This window comes from Lethenteron reissneri, chromosome 48 (genome assembly GCF_015708825.2).
Source record: "Lethenteron reissneri isolate LAM-NWPU_2019-01 chromosome 48, ASM1570882v1, whole genome shotgun sequence".
Taxonomy (NCBI): domain Eukaryota; kingdom Metazoa; phylum Chordata; class Hyperoartia; order Petromyzontiformes; family Petromyzontidae; genus Lethenteron; species Lethenteron reissneri.
This window is the reverse complement of record NC_083826.1, coordinates 9,241,224-9,264,741: the sequence shown is the minus strand read 5'-3', so window position 1 is coordinate 9,264,741 and position 23,518 is coordinate 9,241,224. Positions and strand designations below refer to the sequence as shown.

The window sequence follows — 23,518 nt, the reverse complement described above, 5'->3', positions numbered from 1 at the left end:
TGATGACTGAAAATAGTGGGATAACACGAATGTAGTCGGAAAAAAAAAGTCTCACCTCTGTTCACATGTATGCCGCTGGACGGGAGGTGATGGCCAAGGCTTGGTGATGTCAGAATCATCATCATCATCATCATCAGTTGGACGTGGATTGTCGGGGATATCCCGCCTTCGGGAGGCAAGATGTGGTTGTGGCCACCATTTTTAAAGGGTCTCGATGTAAATTGACCACGGGGAAAAAAAAAGTAATCGAATAAAATGCTTAGGTCGATTAATTTTTCTAATCGACCAGTCGTCCCCAGCTCTCGCGCAATGCAATTACCCGTAACACCTCCACTGCCGCGGATGCCTTGCGTTGAACTTAAAATCCCTGAATAAAAAAATACACGAATATGTACAAAATATAAAATTTAATCGGCGAAGAGTAGTTGTGTAGGACACTGAAATACTTCACGCATTGTTGAGCCGCTGTGACATATGTTTCCCTGAGCTCTGAGACAGCGATGTGCATAATTATTGCTCCCAGCTATTGTCTAATGCACATATCATGGCAGCAGATGACTTGGGAATGGAATATCAATGCAGAATAATCAAGGCGCGCCTCGTGTAATGCGTCTAGCCCCGCTTTGGGAACAGAACTGCTATTTGTGTTTAGTTTGTTGTCCTTCCCCCGAACCTCCGATTAGCACGGTTGGCTACGTATGGTGCGAAAGAAGTTCAACGCACGTACATACCGCAGCCGACATCGTTCTGGAGCGGGCTTATGTTTCGGCCATGCTCACGTGAACTTATTCGGACAAGTGTGTCTTCTTCCCGAACCAACAGACGATTCTGAATATTAATTTCTGTAGGAGCAGCCGCCACCCATGCATTTGCATTCTGTTAAGCGCTGGATTAGACCACAACAGATATTGCTAAATGGGAGATGTGTGTGTGTGTGCGTGTTTTTACACACATGCTTCGTGTGCTTACATCAAGGTCTCAGTTGCATGTGCTCATGTGGATATTCATTGCAGTGGTTAGTATCCTGCGCTACGAAGTCGGCGACCCGAGTTCCATTCCCGCTCACGGCCAACACCAGTGACGATTATCTGAACCGGTCCTGGGCCTCTCCTCAGCTGACTCAGACTAAAATGAGTACCCGGTGCTGATGTACAAACATGAGCACGAGAGAGACAAAAGCGGCAGGGAATGGGCATTGGCCACGCCCTCGTGCAGTGTGCTGGCCTTAAAGGTGCTCGCTAACAGCACTTGCCCCAAAAGTCTGTTAAGACTATAGGGGGGGGGGATTTTGTCTTTGTGTGTGTCCGTGTGTATGTGTGTCTGTATGATTGTATTTGCATGCACGGATGCTAATCTTTACGTCTCTATATATGCCTGTCTGTATGTACTTATTTATGTGTATGCGTCCGTATCGTATGCATACACACGAGCACATACGATCTCAGCGTGTGTGTATGTGTGCATGCATTTATGTGTATGTTTATGTGTCTATATATCTCTCCGTCTGTATGTATTTATGGGTGTGTGTGTGTGTGTACGTGTATCTAATGCGGTCGTGTGGATAGCTGAAGTGTCGCGGTTAGGTGCGTGGCGTATCGCTGTCATTTTCAGTCAGGTCAACCCACGGCACTTGGGTCTGTCCCATGACCTCTTCTTGCCAGCGAGCCTTCGACACTTCACGTGGACTCAACGTGTATCTAGTCTGGCACAAGTGTTGCGGTGCTGTCACCGCCAATTTATGGCAAATGGCGGCTCTTGTTGTATTCATTAGCGGAGCGCGGGAGAATCCAGGAACATTCACCGGCATAATTAATTGTCAATTTGCATGAGGATGAAAGCATGAAAAAAAATGTGTTCCTTTTTAATAACCCATTTCTCTGCTTCAGGCCATTTCCTAATGAAGAGACCACGGATTACAATGAAGACATTTACAGAAGCTTGGAAGAGATGGCCGAGTAAGTATGTTATTTGTCAGATGTGACACGTTTGTTTCTACTGTAATCAACGGTGTGTTGGTAAAATTAGCAACTTTTGGGAGCAACTAATGATGGCACGAACCATCCCAGAGCTAAATTATTCATATTGAGATAAAATATTGCGTGACTTTTTTTTATTTTACAAAAAATATTATATTTTGCGTTCATGCATCGAATTGCGTTGCAATAAACTGAGTGGCAGGTGAAGTGAAGGCCTTAGATAGAAACATATCTGCAATATTTTATTGCAATGTCACTGGCTGCTGATGGTAAAGGTGTTTTTCTAATTTCGTCAGAAATTCCACTGGAGTGTTTCCAGGCAGACAAGGCCCCCAGTCAACCTTCGCTCAGTAGGAGGTCACTCGTGCCTCTCTTCTCCCCTTGTAGTCTTTAACTGCCTTGCCCCACCTCTCTGTGCTGCCGAATCCCTGCCGCTGCTCAAATCCAGGCTCAAGACCTTCATTTTTTCCTGTGCCTATGACTGACTGCCTCTCACTCCCAAAGACTCACACAGAGACCCATAGACTCAAACAGAGACCCATAGACTCACAGAGAGACCCATAGACTCACAAAGGGACACGTAGAGTCACACGGAGACCAATAGACTCGCACAGAGACCTATAGACACATGGAGAGTCAAATGGGCTCGCACAGATCCATACTCACAAAGAGACCCATAGGCTTGCACAGAGACTCATACACTCCCTGCCCCTATTCAATTCCAGTCTCAAGAGCTTAATTCCCCCCTCTATACCTATGACTGACTCCCTTTCTCTGCAAATGAATAAGTCCATGGTTTACATAGAGCGTCTTAAATGCGGTCGCATTGAGCGGCCTAATGGTGGGCGAGTTGGAAGGAGTTAAAAGTTGTATCGCTTTAGCGGGAACAAGTCAGCCTGCTCACGAGCATCATAGTGTTCGACTTGGCACAGGCCACAGAATCGCTTCCCTGCTAAACACTGTGCTCCAAATCTGTATAGGTATTTCAGCTGGTAGCAAACAGCATGATTATGTACTTCCCTGCACAGTTGACAGTTTCTTTAATGTTTATTTTGCAAAGAATTTGGTTCTCGAACCCAAGTGCTCAACTGGCAGGCTCGTGTGTGCTCGTTAATGATGTTCAGTGTGGATCCCTTTCATGACGTCGTTGACTTCTTTCCTCCAATTCCTGCTCTGTCACGTTCAAAACAAGGGAGGCAAACAAAATCTCGCTCGTGCGCATGGAATCTTATCACGCTTTCCAGCGTGCGCCCTGTCCCCAAAAGTGTTGAGGCAGCAGCACGGAAGCCAGTAGGTAGCTGTCGGGACAAAAACGTGGGTTGGTTTTGGGCAACCCTTTGGTCAATTTGGCTTGTTTACTGTAGACTACGTTCCTAATAGCCACACAGCTTCATATAAAATTGTATTTACGTTTCATCATATTTTGCCAGAGTTCTTGTGGTCTCATGTTAAAGACAGACCGACAGACAGGAAAGGCGAACACACATGGACAGAGCGAATGCATTAAATGCTTTTAACCTTGGTTGTGTAGGGTCAAACATAGCCGCCAAAAATCTTAGAATCGGCCTGAATTTTCAACGTGCGCCACGTCACTCAGTGGAGCCGTTCGGGAGTTGAGCTCGCTGAATTATTGAGGTTGGTTTTGTACCAACGACCGAGAGTCCCCGGGCGGGCGGCTGTTAAATTCACGGCGCGAGCGGGGCGGCCTGAACAACCAGCGGAGAAGGTCCATTTCCACCGTTCCTCCCCCGGGACGTGATTGAACTGCGGACCTCACAGTGGCACTCGGCAACATCGCTTCTTGAGGGCACCGTGCAGCCACTGGCCCAGGCGAATGGAGCAAGCCAACAGGGCCAGCTCGAGCCGCAGGCGGAAGTATTTCGATTCTGGAGAACGCGGCCCGTCCGAGCCGAGCCGGGTTCAGCAAACCTCCCTGCACCAGGGCAGCGCCGCTTGTGCGGTGGGCTAACAGGAGGGAACGCGTCCGAGTTGGACGTCCACCGCGGAGACGGAGCGGTGGAATCGGCTCGCGCGCACTGCAGAACCGTGAGAGATGGCGGCAGCGGCTTGGGGAGTGGATAGATCATGTCCCGCGCCTCCGATTATCACAGTTAGTTAGGTACGGTGTTGAAGAAGTTCAGCATGTGCTTGGGCTAAATATTAATCTGACTTGAGGAAAACATTTTAAGAAAATGTTTAGGGAAAATAAACAATGCATGTCAGTAATATTAATGTAATGCTTTACGCAATATATTATTTTTTTCCAAAGAAAAACAGAAACTGTCCACTTATGCAATGGGCACGCATACAATCCCCATGAGTTCAGCTTTGTTAAACAACACCAGCCACCCTCATTGCAATCAACCTTTGGATAGACTGGCCACCACCATGGAAATATGGAATTGCCAGCACTGGCTGAGGCTGCAACAGAAATGAGTGCTGTCACCGGGAGCTTTGGGATTAGCACGGTTGGCAACGTACAGTGCGAAAGAAGTTCAACGTACAAAAATACGTAATAGTTTTCCCGACTCTTTCGCGCTGACGAGACAACATGGAAGAGGAACCGTGGGGGTACCCAGCCTACACCACAGTTACGTGAGGCACACGCGGGGCGTACACGTCCACCCATAACACAACGGCATCCAAGGGACGCGGACGGAGCGGCGAGCGATGGTGGCCGTGGCCCCGCGCGATCGCGGAGACAGCTGTCGTGGGCTCGGGCAGCAGCAGGGCGAACGGGAGGAGGGCAAACGCCTCTGCCCGGCGTTCCTTGCCCGATGTGCCGCTAACGTTTGCGCGTCTCCCCCGGCAGCGAGCGAGAGATCGAGAACGAGGAGGAGCTGTACGACTGCGTGCCGTGCGACGGGGAAGGCGACGAGATCTACGAGGACATCATGAAAGTGGAGGCGCATCCCCCATCGGTAAGTCACCGGCACCGTCTCCCTGGTGCCCACCTCATCCCGGCCAAGTCCCTCTTGCCCCAGCACTGCAGCTCCCCCCCTACCCATTGTTAATGTAATGCGAACTTTAGAATTCAGTCATGGTGTTCGTCTCGTCAATGACAACCTGTATGTTTGTATGTTGAGCCTCTTTTGCAGCGTACATCGCCAACCGTGCTAATTGGAGATGCAAACTTGTGGATATTAGTCAAGTCTGAGTCTGGGGATTACATGTAGTCACTGTTCATCTCGTCGACTAAAATAGACGAATGTTCCATCTGCTCTTGAGTTTTTTCAAATTATGGGGTGTTAAGGGCTCGCAATTTTTTCCCCATTGGATGTTATCAGGTGGGCCAATCATTTAACTCGGTAAATCTTTCTATTTACATACATACGTAACCAATCACAACGTTTTGGTCTCTTCCTTGGTGCACGGTGGACGTGATATTTTTAAACTCTAATTTAAAATACTAAATGATAAGTCTGTGTCTTCAGACTCGTTAACTTCAAGTCGACGCAGTCGGCCGTGCTCTTCGTCTTAGGTGGGCAGCAGTCGTAGCCATCGCCACTCCCCACGGAATTTGTAAATTCATAGTCGGTCATTGAATAAAAAATAATAATTAAAAAACCCCACTTCATCGCTGAAAATTGTCATCACTAATTTCATTCACAGGCTTAACACTTCCACCCTCACTGCAGCCAACGCCTCCCAGGGGCTTCATCCAGACTTTGGAGCATGTCCTTTAGGCACCTGGGTCGTCCTTCCCCCGACCCCACCTTCATAGCCGTGCCCTGCTGGCTAACTGTCGGCTCTTAATTGGGAGCGACTGCTGTGTGTGCTGCTAGCGAGGTGCTGTTCGGGGGCCAGCGTCGATGGTGGCAAGGTCTTAAGGGGGTGCTGTTCTGAGTGGTTTCATATTTCTTTTTGCCAATTAGACCTTCCGCCTCCCCGTTACATTTTTGGCCGTATTACAGTTGGGAATTTTGTGAGTTCAGTTTCCAATCGAGGACGGATTTTGGTTCATCATTTCTTGGTCGTCGACAAAGCGGCTGCAATACAACGTCGCATTTCCAACTTGCCGAGGAATGAGGCGTCGTCGGATATGTATAAATGTTAAATGTGTGAATGTCGGTAGAGACGGATAGTTATTCCATGCACAATCACTGCACTGGGTGTGGGCGTAGGTCAACTGGCCAGGGCATATATGTGATGTGACGTTGAAATTGAGTTTATTTTATTTAACCAGGTGAGAACTAGAGACCAGAATGAGTCTCATATGCGAAAGGGACCCGGGTCATTCCTCTTCCAGCAAAATCTCAATTGAGTCATTTGCACGTTACCATGTTGTGGAAAACCAAGAGTGGTCATTCTTTGGAGAGACTCGTTGCTGACAGGAATGTGGACATTCCACCTCTGGCTAAAGCACCACCAATGGAGAAGTGCCCAATGCTTCGTTTGGACAGGGAGGCGCATTACTTGTTTTTGACTTTTATTTATCCTGCTGCTGGTTTCACAGCAAAGTAACCCATTTAATACTCGATATAAATGATGGGAAACTCACCAGACAGGAAAGTGCCTGCAGGCTGGAAACAAATGAGAGTATTAATAATGAAGCACGAAAACGGTGATTTTTCAAATGGTTCAATGACGAGAAAACCCATCACAACGGACAAGTTAAAACAGCTGGAAATAAATAGATTTAAGAAAAAAATACACAAGGTCTTCCTTACAACCTTCCTCAATTCAAGAACTGAATGTGTGACATTTTGTCACTTGTGGCCACATTCTCTGAACTCCTCGAGTTGTGGTCGAAGAGACAAAATGGCCACAAGCGGTGATTTCTAGACAGCATGCTCGTGACCATAGGATCGGTCCTCTCAACTTAAAATGAGTAAAAAAACACAAGAGCTGGGTGGATCATTACATCGCCGGATCGTGAGAGATGGCTATGGCTTGTGGAAGGCCTTCATCCAGCATTGAATTGATCACGGCTGATGACAGCAGGGAGACAACAATGAGGGGACCATGTTATGAATGATCAGTACGGTGTAGCCACCATTGTTTGCTGCTGCCGCTGTCTTGTCACAACCTTGCCTTTTGCCATCGCCATTGTCGATGAAATAACTCTGATTTAACCCCTGCAAGTCAGATTGAGCATGAGCATTTAATTCCCTGAACCCGTGGCCTTCGCGCTGATGAACTCCTGCCATTTACTTCCAATCTACAGAATTCCCTGAGAAGCGCGGAAACTTTTGGTCCCAATTAAACCTTAATTGACCCTTAATGCCGGCGCTAATGGCAGCGATGCTCTGTTGTGCCGCCACCTTTAACTGTCGCTGCGCTGCCGCACTCCTCTTTGTTGCTGTTGTTATATTTCTTGTTTGTCTCTCCGCGCGCTCGTTTCTGTCTCTGACTGATTGCTGCCCCCCCCCCCTGGCCTTGCTTCCCTTCCTGCTTACGCTCTCCTTGCTGGGGCTTGCAGCTGCGACCAGCTAACAGCTTTACGTCTCTCTGCCCTACGCTGCAGAAGCGCCTGGTCCTGGTAAGCGCCTTGCCCTTCTCTCCATGTTTATAACTCGTTGGCGTCACCGTTCGCCTCACCGCCATTTCCAGTTCTCTATTGATGCTTCAGGTTCTGAGCTCTCGGATGGGGCCCTGGTTGCTCGGAGGTCTGAGGGCTGAGCTGACAAAGCTGAGATGCTGAGTTCGAATCTCTCTTTTTGTGTATCACGGATCCCGAGCACAGCGCCAAAGCCCCAAAATGCCAACTGGCCAGCAACAAACAACACGGTTAGAGTAACAGACAAGAATGAATGCGCTTCTCAAATTGAGCAAGTTTGTGAGAACTTGGGAAGAGAGATGATGAGAGGGAATTCCAAATTCCCGAGCAGTACTTAGGTCGGAATTCATGGCATCACGCACTCTGGCCTCTTGCCTGTCCAGTGCGTCGCGAATGAGCGAGGGTGAGGGAAGGTGCAGGAAGAGAATGGTTGTGTGCTGCAGAGCGGCGTGCGAACACAGCGACAGTCTGGTAGATGAAGTCCTCGACACGGGTTAGTGACACACGGCTCAGCGGCAGCGGCGTTCCCCGCTTGTTGTGGAGACTCGCGGCTCGCGGCTCGAACCCCGTTAGGCCGATCCTGGTTATTCCTGCAAAGGGGCATTCACCAAAGAGTCCTCCGCGCCCTCTGCTTCACAGTGGACGTTCAATATTCCGTGTAGTCATTTGAAAACAGCGGGCGATTTAGTGGTCCTGGTGTAGCACTTCCAAACTGTCCAATCCGGTGGTGACACATTAATGTTTAAAAATGAAGAAAATCAGTCAATTCAGGTGTCAACGGGCACACAGCAATGGGTCGTGGAGACGTTTTGTAGGTAGATTTCTTTTAATCATCACTTTTATTTTAGCCCGTTCCAAACTGCCTCACGCGGTTGGCACCGTCACTGCTGCGAACCTGATGCTGGTTTCCTGCCAAAGTCAGGGGTCAGAGGGCAGGAGGGCGTGGCCTACGTGTTTTCCTGCCTGGGTCAGCATCGAGCTCTCATCAGCCACCTTGGCTGGCTGGGGATTCAGTTTATAGCATTTTGATGACTATTTTAATGGGGGAAGGGGGCGGCTTTTATCTGACTAACTGACACCATGTCCCACAATGGCATCACGATACAGATACGGCAAATTAGAAAATTATCTTGTATATTACTAATTTGGGATTATAAAAAGCAACATCCTCCCCCCACCCACAACTGTGGAACTTCTGCAGACTGTTATAATAATAATGCAATTTATAACGCGCGCAAATTTGCGGACCTAACAGCCGCAACTCAGAGGCGTGGAGCAATGGTAGAATTGATAGCGGTGAACAGAATAGTGTCGTCCGCATATGTGTGGTGCTTGACACCGAAGCTTGAGATACGAGGTGGCCGATCGGGGAAGTGTAGGCTGTGAACAGCAGGGGACCGAGAACGGAGCCCTGGGGGACGCCACATAACGCTTTTGTCTCAGGAGATGTGGACGAGCCCACCCTGACTGAGGATTGATGATCAGAAAGGTACAACAGTATCCACTTGAGTGCTGAGCCACATATACCGGAGTCGGATTTCAGGATTCGGGAAGTAAGGAGCGAGTGGTTGACGGTGTCAAAGGCTGATGAAATGTCCAGACATACAAGAGCAACGATTGAGCCGGAGTCAATAATCATTAAAATGTCATCGAGCACTCTGGTGAGTGCTGTTTCTGTGGAGTAGTTTGGACGGTGAGCTGACTGGAAGGAGCAGTAGTTTGGGGAGGAGGTGATGTGGGGTTTTAGCTGGGCGAGGGCGAGTCTTTGAGGAGTTTAGAGAGGTTTGAGAGATTAGTGATGGTACGATAGCTAGATGGGTCATCCGGGTCGAGACTTGGTTTCTTTAACAGGGGGGAAACCAGGCCAGATTTGAGGTTAGATGGAAAACACCCCATAGAGAATGAGGCATTTGCGATGTTCCTGATTATGATGGCAAGTTCCGGAGCACATTGTTTGAACAAAGAACCTGAGAGGACATCGGGTGGAGATGACTTCATATGAAGTGATTGAATCAAAGAGAAAACGTCTTTTGAAGACACCGGCTTGAACGTGGTTAGAAAGGTATCTGGTTGAGTGTTTTCAATTTCAGGAAACGGGAGCAATGTGAGGGAAGACGTGCAGGAGTTTGCGATGGTCATCAGCTTGTTGGTGCAGTAAGCTTGAAAGAGGTGGCAAGTTTCAGTGAGGCCAAGGGATCGCTAAGGTGAGGGACCATGGTGCTACCAGGATGTAAAAGATCCTGGAGGGTTTTCCAAAGGATGCGTGGTTTTCCGGTAGCTGTTTTGATGCGTTTTGCAATGTAGGAGGAACGTGAGGCAAGGACAAGTTCGTTAGTTTTCCTGCAGACAGCTCTGTAGGCAACTCTGTAGGCAACTCGATCAGCAGGGAAGACTACTGTGGGACGCGATCCTCTCAAGGTGCCTCCTGATTCGCTTAGCAAGGATGGCGTCTCTTGAGAGCCAGCGAGTGTCGTGGGAAGGCTGCCGAGTGGTTCGTGGTTTGAATGGTGCCAGCTTGTCCAGCGCCACCCTCAGGTCAGCTTCGAGTTGAAGAGCGCAGACAGTTGGATCGGATGATGGGGATAACATTGCAGGCGAATTTGCGAGGAGGTGCTGTAGAGTATAAAACTTGATACCCCTGAAATTACGGGAGTGGCAGGTGATTTTAATGGTGATTGGCTTTTGAAAACTCCCAGTGCAGTGATGCGTCGACCCTGGTCTCTGGCACCTTGCTTCATGACAGCCTTGCGCAGTAATAAGGGGCCATCCATTGAGTACGTACGCATGGAGGGGGGAGGGGGGTTAACCCAAATTCGTACGCTTGCGTATGGGAGGTCTACTGACAATGTACGTATAGGAAACGGGGGGGGGGGGGGTGAAGCCTCGATAATAATTTGTCTACATTTGCCTTCAAATGAGCCACAGTTCAGTTTCTTCAGCTGTCAGACAACAAGTCCTGCCGGGAGAAGTGGGACTGTGGGAGAGGTGTCACTTCGTGTGCCACGTGCCCCCCCTGACTGCAGCTATCACGCAGCTCAGCAAAATAAGTGGCCAAGTTACACAACTTAATTTTTTAATGCAGCCGGCGGTGGACTATCTGTTTGCTTAAACACGTTAATATTATTAATCGTTGATCGTTTCTGCGTGGTTAAATATCGGCCGTTCTATAGGATTGGGGGGGGGGGGGGGTGCGTCAAGCGAACGTACGCAGGTGGGGGGGGGGGGGTGTGTGAAAAGTACGCGTGCGTACAGGGAGGGGGGGAGGGGTCAAGTTTTGAGAGATTTTTGCGTACCTACTCAATGGATGGCCCCTAATGCCACAGATATCCAAAGCAGTCATTGGTTATGGGAGGAGGAATCTGAGTGAATTTCACGATAGCAGTGACCATAGTAGTGGCCAGAGAAGAGTAATGCATCTCAGCATCCACCTGCTGATGAAAGCGCATTCTCGAGTGCGGCAAAGTGACGTACAGTGTTCAGATTTGTCACATTATAAACATCGGCTCAGGTACATTTGAGTCATTCGCTCACTTTCTCGTATTATTCACATCCGTCACTCGCTCAATAAAACCTTCCATTTACACAGTATTACCACTATACACGGACTCACTCAGTAACCATTACAGTAGTTTCTGCCGAAGCTCGAGTTTAAATGCCATCCTCAATTACTAGAAAAGAAACCCCATCACATTATGCTGAGTGCTGCACTCCATTTGGCTACATTCCAGCTCTGAGAATTGACCGTAATTGGATAAACATTGCATTTGTGTGGGACCCAAGGTAAAATTTTGACTTAAAACTTTCGTGACTGCAGGAATTCATATTCTTGGTTCTTTCGGTAAAGTCACGTAGATAGAAAATAAAAATAAAATAATTTTTTTATTTAAAATAAAGTAAATAAAAAATAAAAGCAAACAACCCACGACGTTTCGATCGCAACACAAGCGGTCTTCGTCAGGCCGCTTGTGTTGCGATCGAAACGTCGTGGGTTGTTTGCTTTTATTTTTAATTTAATTAATTTTCAATTTTTATTTTATATCTACGTGACTTTACCGAAAGAACCAAGAATATGGGACCCAAGGTCACTCGAATGATTTTCAGCTGTAGCTCTGTTACTTCCACTTCCGTCGGCTTTTCTCGAGCACAACAGTTTTGCATTACCGTGCGAGAGATCCGGATATTTTGTGTCTTTGGCGTGATGGTGATCGAGATATAGCACAGGCTGCTTTGACAAGCAAGTTATTGGTGCAAAATGCTGATGCGCCGTCATATCCTGCCACATATCCTTGCCTGATCCACAGTCTGAATACAGTTGCGAAAATGTGCACCATCACAGCCTCTTCGGGGGGACTCTTAAAACATATTTTCTCGCTCAAAGAAACACTTAACGATTCAACAATTGTACTGTGCAGGGCCACTGTGAATATTTAATTTGTCCTGAAATATTTATTAAAGGCTTCCTATGAAGTCATTGTTATAATCCCTTTCCCTTGCGTTGCTTTCAATGCTTTGTTCATGAGGCCACTTGAAAATAACGGCTGTTTTGTTGTTGTTTAGGGCAACGCTTAATATGTTAAAGCCACCAATTTGGGATCAATCGCCTCGCACCTTGTGCGGTGAAATTTTGCCCACTAAATCAAGATGAGGGTTGAAATATTTCATTGAATAAGTAAATAAATAAGTAAACGAGTTCCCTCCCATAACCTCATGAATTGAATAAATAAACCTCTTTGATGATCTCCCATCTGGCTCTTATGTTTTTAATACAGACAGTCCCAGGTCATTGTACTTGCCTGATAAGTCTTTCATGAAAAAAAATCAATGGCTTCATGAGTCACACACCCTCCTGCTCAGCGCCCTCCTGGCCCTCGCACCTGGAGCCTCTCGCTTGCTTGGCCCTGCGGTGAAGGGCGAACGGAGAAGCCAATTGTCCAGTGATTGATTTCCTCGCCGAGATTTCAAGAAGGTGTGATCCTCCGTTTGCCAGCAACGCCATCCCCCTCCCCCCCCCAAAGCTGTCGATGTTGTTTTGTTGTGATTCATAGTTGATGTTTTGAGTCGAAGGCCACGTAACAAAAATCATAAATCAAGTCTGCATCACAGTATTGGCTCTGAAAACCTCTACGTGATCAGTTTTTGTTTTATTCTATAAGTGGCTGATTGTTAAGAATCATTTTAATATCGTGAGCAAGATAGTTGAGATCCAAGAGCTGACCAGGTATCTCTAGGGGGCTAAAGATGTTCACAATAATTTAAACTGAACTCTTTTTATTTTAATCTAGATTTGAAGCTTTCATGACTGCATGAATCCATACTGTGGTTCTTTCGGTGAAGTCACGTAGGTAGAAAATAAAATGAAAATAACCAGGTAAGGCCCACTGAGCTATATTGCTCTTTTTCAGAAGCGAGCTACCCATCACAAATGATAGCTCAACACGGTGGATTTTCACATTGAAATTTGTAGTAGCCAAATACTCGAAACGCTTGTTTAGAAATGTGGAGGGAAAAACCGGACCACCTGGAGAAAAATCCACGAGACCACGGGGAGAGTATGCAAACTCCAAGTATACAGCAGGTGTCAGGGTTGGGATCGAACCAATAAACTCCTGCATACCAGGCGAGGGAGTTAACATCTCGCCACCAAAAATAATGTGCGGGCATACGTTTGCTTGCACAGGTCTGTCTATTTTATCGCTCGTGGTTTCCAGATGACAGCCTGATGTAGCAGTTACTCCTAAGCAACATCTTAAACATTTGTTATACTATTCAAAGAATGCACATTAATGATAACAGTGGCAGCTGCAACTGCTGATAAAAACGTTGACATGACATAATTATTAAAATATTTAACCCATTACAAAATGTCTAGACACGCACGCACTCACACCACTCATAGGCAAGGCCACCAACATATCATAGTAATGAGCATGATTTGTTTTTGCTAAAGTATTAATATTGTATGAGGAACATCGGCTAAGCACGGGGTTACGGCTAACGGCAGTGTCGGTCTTGGGGCCCCCACTTCACCAACCCACACTGACCAGAGTGGTGAAGTATGGTCAACCACGATGACCAAAACACTCAACCTGAGGGTTTTTTCATCCAGCAGTGGATTGATAAAGGGCTGCAAATGATGTAGAGCACTTAAAGAGTACTCCATAATCGAGGTTTTTGGTTTAGATCGCGTAAATATAAATGTGTCGTTAAACCCGCCAACACCCGACACAAAAACCTCTTGTTATGGATAATAATGTTCACGAAGCCTACTTTCTACGTGTTAAAGAGTACTGAGTCACGAAATTACTTTCAAACGAATTACTTTGGCCAACAACCCTTACCACACTTTGTACAGCATCAACAGAGGCTAGTAACAGCAAATAAAAGGCATGTAATGTTGTTTTAATTGGTACTTTAAGAGTCGTCATTAAGTAGAAGAGGCTTTTTTGCCTGTCCTGTTTGTGCACACGAACAAGAACTACGCTGTTGACGTTGTCTCACGGCACCATTTCCGTGCCATTAAGAGCGGTCACGTGACATTGACTGGAAAGTGATGCACAGCAGATGTGTGATCGTTTGCAACATGGGAAAAAAACACATTTTAAACTTGTTTCTCTAAATATATACCACTATTTATATATGCAACGGATTACACACACTGCACGCATGTTCACAAAGATCTGTCCCTTCAACATCACGCTGCACGGCTCTGCTGCGAAGCACCCAGGACAGCGACGACGCACGATATCTCGCGACACGATGTGGCGTTGAATCTCGACGAAAACATTTGATTGAAGGTGGAAGATCCCGACGAGCTGTCAAGCTCTCTCTCACAGGTGGCCAGCCCAAGGCGGTCTGGGCTCACCAGTTTCCTGGGTGAAAAGTGGTCCTTGGGATGATTTCGATTATTCGGCTGCTTCTGAAAAAGAAGCTCATAGCTCAGTGGACTTTACCTGGTAGAATATAAATATTTCGTTTTTAGTCATTTGCATACCTTTCCTATACTTTACACTCCTGTCGTGTTTTGGCATTGTTTGTTGTTGTAACTTTCTGACCCCCCGCTTACTGGACATCGGTGAAGCAAGGAGCTTTATAGCTCATCTGATTCCTCCTGTATAAATAAAGATTCCCACTGTTAGTGAGACTGTGATGAAAACCCAACGCGTTTGATTCCTTGCCACGGTCAGCACCAGTGATTTATGAACTAGTCTGGGCTCTCCCCCTAGGTTTATTCAGCCTCAAATGAGTACATGGTGGAGTGTGCAGCATACGTTAGCGCTGGGGAGACAAGGGCCACAGGGCATGGTAGCGGCCACATCCCACCCCCTCTTGCCCTGTGCCAGCCCTAACAAATGCTTGTAAACAGAATGTGTCCCTAAAGTCTGAAATTAGACTCTGTGAGGGATCTTTGTCTTTTCAGTGTGGTGGTGCAGTAGCTACAGCAGCCGAGCTACAAACCACGTGGCCAAAGTAAGCGTCAATGATACATGAACCTTTAATGGTCGACTCAGGCTAGATAATCTAGCGTAGGTTATGAATTGTGGTTTTTAAGCAGAACTGACAACCACCACATGATTTCTCTTTGTCCCATGACCTCACGATCAGTTGAGGCATCACGGCTTCAATTGACTTTGAATTGCACCTAGCCTGGCACAAGCGCTGTTGCAACGTCACCGCCATTTAGTGACGAATGGTTGCTGCTGCTGTGTGTATGCGCACACAGATGTGTCGTTAACAAAAAAGAAAAGCATCTCCTTGCAAGCAGAGTAATTACATTGTGTAATTCTTACAAATTTAATTTGCCGCCTGCACCCCCAACACCAGCGGGTGTGCTACGTTGGTGGGGAGAGATGGGTGGGACCTGTGATGGGGAGGTTAATAGCGCTGTAATTGCTACGGTGCAATGATCTTTCCCTCCCCCCCCCACATCTTATTGCACACTGCACCGCTGTGCTTAGGTATTCATGGAAATGCTCTCTCGAACAAAATTTCATTAATTTCCAAAGTAACCGAAGGAGAGTACCGTAACCATACTTCTAATTATAATTGCATTGAATAGTTTAACATTCGTTTCAGGGCATGGTGCGCCGCGTTGAATGCATTCAGAATTGTTCGCGTATTTTTCGCATTGGTGTCGCGCCTTATACGAGCCCTCGCTTGCCAAACCCTCACGTCGAGATCTGCAATCCCTCCTCAGCGCATCCTCGTCGTTGGTGATTCATGCCGTCGTTTGTCAACACGTGCGATATTTTTTAGCTTTCGTCCACCGATGCTACAAAGTCCCCTCTTCGTTTCATAACACGACTCCTGCTCAGTCTGGAAAGCTCCTTTGCCATCGAACTCCATACGTCCAGTGTAATCCGTGACGTTATTGCACACAGCTTAACAATCGCGACTGTTGTAGGATTTATACCTACAGCCAGTTAATTTGTCAATCCAATGGACGGATGAAGGCCTTGACACTTTTCAGGCCGTGAGGACTGTTTGACCGTACTTCACCATGCCGGTCAATATGGGTTTGTAAAGGTGAGGGCGGGGTGAGAACAAGAATGGATTTTGTTTTCACAGCCCTGTACGAGCCACACCTCTTTGTTGTGCAGTGGTCACCCATCCAATCACTATCCAGGCACAAAAAACCCTGCTTAGCTTTTGAGATATTCCTGGTCATTCAGTCATAGGAATTGTAGGAGACCTATCACGTGAGCAATCCACATTGCATGTAAAGGGAAACACTACCTTTTCTCAGGGGTGGCCTTGCATCACAATTATTAGCATTCCCCCCCCCCCAAAAAATGGTCGTATCGTAATTTTGTTTATGTAGAACACCGTGTCACCGTGATTGTGGCAGCGTACGCCGGCAACAGTGTTCGATGCTCAGCTTCATCTTAAACAATGTCAGGGTGACTGCACTTACGAAATTACTTGTGTAGAAGATGGAGAAAAAAAAGCATTAAAAAAACCGGGCACCATAATTTAGCGAAATGAAGTAAATCCTGGCGCGTGTTTCAGCCCGCCCTGTTCGCTGGCAGGGAGCATCATGTTTCGCCCCCACGCCGTTCGCCTCGCAGAGTCTCGCCCTTAAATCTCGCTGCGGCCCCTTCACCCGCATTGCGGAGAAATTCAATCAGAAGGGCCTCCTTGGCCTGGCATGCGCATCCCTTAATCGCCATGTGGATGTAACGCAATGAGTGTTCATTCGAATGTATCCTGCAAGTATCAGCTTTGTGTGTTCCGCCACCAAGAGGACTTGCAACAGCGCTGTAGCATCGGGCTACAGGCCAGGGCTGTTGCCCCCCCCCCCCCGCCCCACCCCCTCCCCCCGGCTGATGGCTCATGAGCAGGGGGCTCCCCCCCCACCTTTGTCCATCCAGAATTATTAATGGGTACACTGCAGTTAGTCGATGGGCAGTTACTCTACGTATGCATGTATGTTGAACTTCTTTCGCACCGCACATAGCCAACCGTGATAATCGGAGGCGCTAAGACTACACACTCCCTCGAGGGGTTCCCTGGAGCTCCCTCGCGCGGAGTTCCTCCTGCCGGCGGTGGCGTCAAAAACGGCACGGCTGATTTTTTGCGTCGGTATTCACGACCGATGTTACGATTCATACATGGTCTCTTTTGGGTTAGGTCGTCGTGTAAGTATGATGTTAAACGTTATTATACCATAACACTGCACCACCCAACACAGCCACCCAAGTTTACCGTATCGTGTATTCTCACCATGTTTAGTTGATCATTTAATCGCCCCATGAAAGATGATGGGGCTGAGGGATGATGGGCTGAGTCTATCCAGAAATGGAATTTAAACCTTTCCTGATTGTCAGACCAGATCTTTGGCAAAGCACAACCAAGCCGTATATACGCATATGTAAAATTACATAATGCAACGTGCATTTCACGTGAAAGTTTAATTCTCACGTCGTCTGTTCATTTTCCACTTCATTATTCCGGTAGCGATGCCGTGCCAATAGAACAAAAAACTGCTCAAATTCACCATCATCACCATCATCATCACCATCATCATCATCATCGTCGTCGTCAGCAGCAGCGGCAACAGCAGTCCTGATCAATCCACTACTGGACGAAGGCCTCCAAGTCTCGCATGGTTCTGCAGTGCCACAATCCGCCGAAGCACCTTGTGCACGAGTTGGTTTCATCGCTCCAACTCCCTGGTGTGGACATGCCTGTCCCTTAGTCCAAAATACATGGGGCTATTGGCGTGTATTCTGTAACGATGACGCCCTTAAATTCTGAGCTCCGCCATGGTGGCGTTGAGAGCTTTTGCTCCCGTCTGCCTCGTTCTTGTGCTCGCCTTTGCTCTGTGCTCGCTCTTGGCAAATGGCTGAGCTGTCTGGCAAATCGAGCCGAGTCATGGAATATGATCGCTTGAGCTTCGTGTGCGTGTGGTGTGTGGTGTATGGATTGTACGAGTGTGTGAGCGGAGCAGTTGTGCGTGTGTCAGTGTGAGTGTGTCTTTGTGTATATGGGAGCGGTAGTGTAGCGGGTAGAGCGCTGCGCTACGAACCTGGCGACCTGAGTTCGATTCCCGCTCACGGCCAACACCCAGTGACGATTATCTGAACCGGTCCTGGGCCTCCCCTATGTCGACTCAGCCTCAAATGAGTACCTGGTGTGGTGTAGAAACATCACCACTAGGGAGACAAAGGCGGCCAGGCGTGGTGCTGGCCACCCAGTCTCTTGTGTACCGTGCCGGCCTTCATAGGTGCTCGCTAACAGCACTTGCCCCTAATAGTCTGTTACTGTATAGGCTATATGGGAGATATTTGTCTTTGTATGAGCGTGTGTACATGTGTGTATGCGCGCGTGTGTGTGTTCATGTGTGTGCACGCGCGCGCGCGTGTGTGTTCGTGTGTGCGTGTGTGTGTATGTGTGCACGCATGCGTGTGTGTGCATTTGAACGTGGCGCCTTCCACTCAGTGGGGGTTCATAGCCTAAAATGGCCTGGGGGGGGGGGCAAATAGAGCCCAGTTGGTTAATTTAGTTCGTCACCAGTGAATTGTTAATAAAAACAAACGTGTACATTCATACACTAAGACATTTTCCCAAAATTGAAAAAAAATCGTTACTTAAATGTCGCGAATGTGCAGTGACAGATTAGTTTTTTTGCTTGCACGGAGTGTTCGTAGGCTCATTGAGATTGTTGTGTGTTAGCGTTCTATTTCATCATCTCAACCAGCCACGTTGAATACACTGGTGGGTGAAGGCCTCCCAAAGCCGTCAAGCATCTCTTGTGGTTGCGCCATGTGACAATCCACCGAGCACCTTGCGTACGAGACGACTCCATCGCTCATTGTCCTTGGTTGCTGTTGTTTAGGATGTGTGTCATTGTAACAAATTCGTGAAATGGAACTATTTACTGGCCTTTATCGGCACTGTTGGACTAAGAGCCTCTTCATGCTGTGTCAGATCTGGGGGATTGTTTAACCGTGTTAAATCATCATGCTCGTCAGTTGCGGAATGGTGAAGCCCCAGAGCCTATTCAAATATCACTCACCATTGATGTCAGCCGTAGCTGGATATCAAACTCAGGCGGCCGGGTTTGTAGCGCAGCGTGCGTAGCACTGCGCCACCGCTCACCTTAATGAACGACTGCATTGCTAATTGATATTTTTAATGAGCGAATATATTGTCTGCTGCAAATTGCTTTCTCCGTGACTTTCCCCTGATAAATTGGTGCAGTGCAGCATAGGACATACATCAGTCAGCACAACACTGCCTGGAATATATTTATTCATTTACTATTGTTTCAATACCATATGTTTCGGCATCACTGTGGTTACAGCACTCGCCCTCACAAGCAGAAAGTTGCGAGTTCAATTCTTGCCCTGGGAGTCGACTGATACGATCATCCTTCTTGGGTTAAAAAAACATTAGGTACAGTACCCACTTTGTGGGAAGTCAAATTGGTCCTCATCTTTTGAATGTGGAATTTGAATCGCTGGCCGCCAATAGCAATAATAATTATTCCATTTTATATAAGCGTCATTCATGCAATTGCATCCCACAATGCTCATTTGTGCGTGCGATAAGAGGTCTGCAGTCCTTCATGTCGGTTTTATCACCATCCGTGAACAGAAGATGAGTTGACAAACACCACAAATAGACCCATCACAAGCCAAATTTGGTTTTTGTATTTAATTAGGTTAAGTTCCAGCACTGAAAATGCAATGAATATCAATGATATAATCATGCGATGAGCATGCTGCTCCGCACTCTGTGGACCAGAGGTCATTTGAAGTGATCTCAGAACTAAGTTTATGATATCCGCTTCAGGGGGCCATTCTCTAACACGAAGGGTTTCACGATCTCAGAACTAAGTTTGTTATATCCATTTCCGTGGATCGGTCTGTAACACGAAGGGTTCCACGATCTCAGAACTAAGTCTGTGGTATCCACTTTCGTGGGCCGGTTTCTAACACGAAGGGTTCCACTGCACTTCTAGAGAACCGAATGGATTGTCTCTGTCTCTCATAACGTTAACAAGGCAGCACAATCGGGGTACGTACAGCCCTCTGTCATGGGCTTCACAGTTTCCTGCCAAACCTCCTGAATTAAATGCTGGTACTTCTTTTTAACACCCCTCTATGTTTGTTGACGTTTTGTGTTTCAAATTTCATTCTTATGCAACCCAGGACTATATTGGCTCACTTCAGGTCTGTGTTGAATTATTTACTTTTCCCCGCTGATTTTTCTTGTAGCCGTTAACAAAATATATTTTTCAATACTTCAATTAATATTTGTAGTCGGGAATGCCAAACAAGCATCGTCCTCTTCAATATTGGCATTCACCTTTTGTGATTATTAATTGTTGCCATTGTCTTAACCGCTCTGTGCAAGATGTAATTTATATAAATGTTCACTTATCCAACCTTTTCGCTTAGCCGCCTATACCTCAGTCTCCAGCGAGTCGGATAGGCGACGTATTGTATTCTAAAACATCTGTGGCATGAAGTTTATCTATTTATTTCATTGTTTGGTTAAACTGCACTTAATATTTAACAACGATTCCTCAACCTCTGCAATATTTCACCAAATATCTCCGTTTGGAAACCAGTTCCAGTTTTTCTTTGAACCGTTCTCTGCTTAACAAATTAAATCCACTCCTCGTAGTTTCGGATAGTGTATTTCCAAGGCTGCCAAATGTCAAAGTCTAGGACTCGCATTGAATCATAGCCACAGACTGCTCAGCGGTGGACTCGGTTTGAATAATTCGGCTCACGTTCGCTTAATACGTAACACGCACAAGAACCTTGCTATTCTTTGGCAATATGTGATGGTCCATCATTCTCGTCATCGTCAGTCATTCTCTATCATCCACTGCTAGATGAAGGCGTCCCCATGTCGTCACCATCCGTCATGGTTCGGTGCCGCTATAACCATCCGTCTCTCTGCTGCACCGTGAACTGATTTCAATGCTCCATCTCCGCAGAGATCGTCCTGTTGGATGCGTTCCCTCCTTGTGGGTGCCGTTCCTTCCGCAGGCCATCGTCCCACCGAGCGATGTGTCTTGCCCAAGTCCATTCACTATTTGTTCATTGTCAATGTGTCTCTCACTTGTGCGTGTTCTCTGATGGTGCAAAGTTAATCCGTTTCCCTTACAATTTTCTCGAAATGGCATGGCAACACAGAGTGCACGATTTTGAAAGCTATGGGAGGGTGTATATTTTACTTTGCAGGTGAGTCACACTTTCGCTGACTTACGTGTAATTTTTGTTGCACCAAACCTCTGACAAATTTACCCTTATTCGAGTGAATCATTGCCACGTGTCGCGGAGAGCACATTGGGCTTGCAATACAGAGGTTCGCCGGTTCAATCTCCGGGCGTGGCGGTTGAAGCAACAGGCAGGTTTCCTAAATCCCCCCCCCCCCCCCACCGTTGTACACCGAGCGGCGTGAAGAGGTACAAAATGGTTATTCCATCGGCTGGTCGCATGTCGGTACTCTCATCTCTTCCAAGACATCTGAGCAGCGAGAAGAGTCGGCCAAAACACACCTGAGAAGGTCTCTCCCGAGCTCCCTTCTCGCGGAGTGAGCGTTTTAAGGGCTGCACCTTAACCATGCTCTTCTGTGTGCGCAATGTGTGGCCATGTGCTGGTCTGTGTGGTTGTGCGTGCGCGTAGCGAGGGTCAGCGCGCTGCGCTACGTCACCTAAGTTCGATTCCCACTCATGGACAACACTGGTGACGATGATGTGAACCGGTCGACTCAGCCTCAAATTAGTACCTGGTGTGGTGTAGACATGAGACTAAGGTGGTCGGACGTGATGCTGGCCACCCACCCCCTCGTGTGGTGTGTCGGCCTTCACAGGTGATCGCTAACAGCACGTACCAATCAGCGCAATGAAGTCAGACCCAGTGGGTGATTATAGTCTTCATTTCCCATTAAGCATGAATTCAAATTCATTTTAATTGCATGTCCACACTCCTGGGCATTGGGATTCATGTTACATGTCCATCATATGGCTGACTTGACACTTAATCAGATTGCCACGCCACAAAGCGGAATTCTCAATTCAAAGCCAGAAACGAGCAGCGTTTCCACTGCCCTGCCACTTGTACTTTGTGTGCTGACGGGTTACACAAAAGACCGCTCTAACGTGAAGAAAAAACACAAACTGGAATGAGTTCCTTTTTCTTTGGTTCTTTTGGTAAAGTCACGTAGGTATATAAAAAAACAAAGAATCACGACGTTTCGATCGCAACACTAGCGGTCATCCTCAGGCAAATGCTGGATTATTTTTTCCGCCTGAGGACGACGGCTTGTGCTTCCTCTGGAGAGGTTCCTGAGAGCTCCGTATATGTATGAATGTTGAACGTTATCCTAAAATTGTATTCATATTGGTTCATCCTTAGGCGAGTAAGGGTGGGTGCCCCTTCCCCCACCCCTTCCCCCCCAAATTGGTGACAGACGGACGGATCTAATACATAAAGTCTTTCAACCTGAGTTGGCAAGTGTTCATAATAATGCCCCTTACAGAGGGAATCCCCATTGCGTCCTGAGATTGCTTTAGGAGGGCTCCAGCATCGGGACGTTTACCCAATTCCATTAGCGAGCATTGGGCATGAGCGAGGAAACACGGAGAAAGCCCACCGCACACGCACGTAAGTCGACATGTATGTCGAGCTGCTTGCGCACCAAGCGTAGCCGACGGAGGTGCGGAGGGCGCTGGGACGGACGACAAACTGAACACCAAACGCAGTTGTTCTCCTGTCCAGCGGTGGGTCATCGCACGGCTGAAACTTCACCAACTCCTCCATCGTTCTCTCGTCCTCCCCCCCCCCGCGCCGCAACCCCCCACCCTTGATCGCCTGGCCCGCCCGCCACCTGCTGCACGCGCACCAGCAGGACAAGGGGGGCATGACGGAGGACGACAAGAGGAACTGCTGCGCCAAGGAGATCAAGGAGACGGAGGAGAAGTACGCGGCGACGCTCGAGAGCATCGAGAAGGTGCCGCTCGCCTGGTGGGGGGGAGGGGGGTGGGGGGAGGGGGGGTGGGGGGGAGGGGGGGTGGGGGGGAGGGGGGGTGGGGGGGGTTCTTAGAGCCCCCCCTCGCTCACACATTCACAACAAGTTGGGACCAGATCTGCTATCATCAACACACATGACACAAGCTCCTGTGTGTGTGATCCAAATTGAGTTATTTCCAGGTAGTTTCTCTGCACTGGAATACTCTGGCCAATGTGGTTTGCATAGCTAAAAACGCACACAATGTGGTTTGCATTGTGTGCGTTGTTAGCCATGTAAGGAGACCCGAGAACCTGGATGAAACTCGCACAGAGCAGGGGGCGAACACAAAAATAAAATATCACCCCGAGTCAAGAGTTGAACCCAGCCCCTACTTGCTCTGAGACGCAAGTGATAAAACTACGCCACATGTTCCGTATTTTATACGTACTTCTTTTGATCCTGTGATGCTGCACGGACATACAGGTAGTCCCCGACTTACGATGGAGATGCGTTACGACGACCCCATCGTAAGTCAGGGACTACCTGTATTTTTTACAGCGTAGGATTCCTTTCT

General features: G+C 47.6%; 1 protein-coding gene across 10 annotated transcripts in view; it reads left to right on the top strand.

Annotated features, from left to right (window-relative positions):
- LOC133354742 (guanine nucleotide exchange factor VAV2-like) overlaps nt 1–23,518 on the top strand; it is a 222,670-nt gene that overhangs the window by 132,970 nt on the left and 66,182 nt on the right. For 5 of the 10 annotated variants that reach the window (XM_061571812.1, XM_061571813.1, XM_061571819.1 and 2 more), the window contains exons 4-7: nt 1,887–1,955; nt 4,789–4,897; nt 7,399–7,458; nt 22,840–22,944. In XM_061571812.1, coding sequence (XP_061427796.1) covers nt 1,887–1,955; nt 4,789–4,897; nt 7,399–7,458; nt 22,840–22,944 — 343 coding nt within the window. The remainder of the gene's footprint in view (nt 1–1,886; nt 1,956–4,788; nt 4,898–7,398; nt 7,459–22,839; nt 22,945–23,518) is intronic. The other 5 variants (XM_061571820.1, XM_061571817.1, XM_061571816.1 and 2 more) reach the window with 3 other exon arrangements.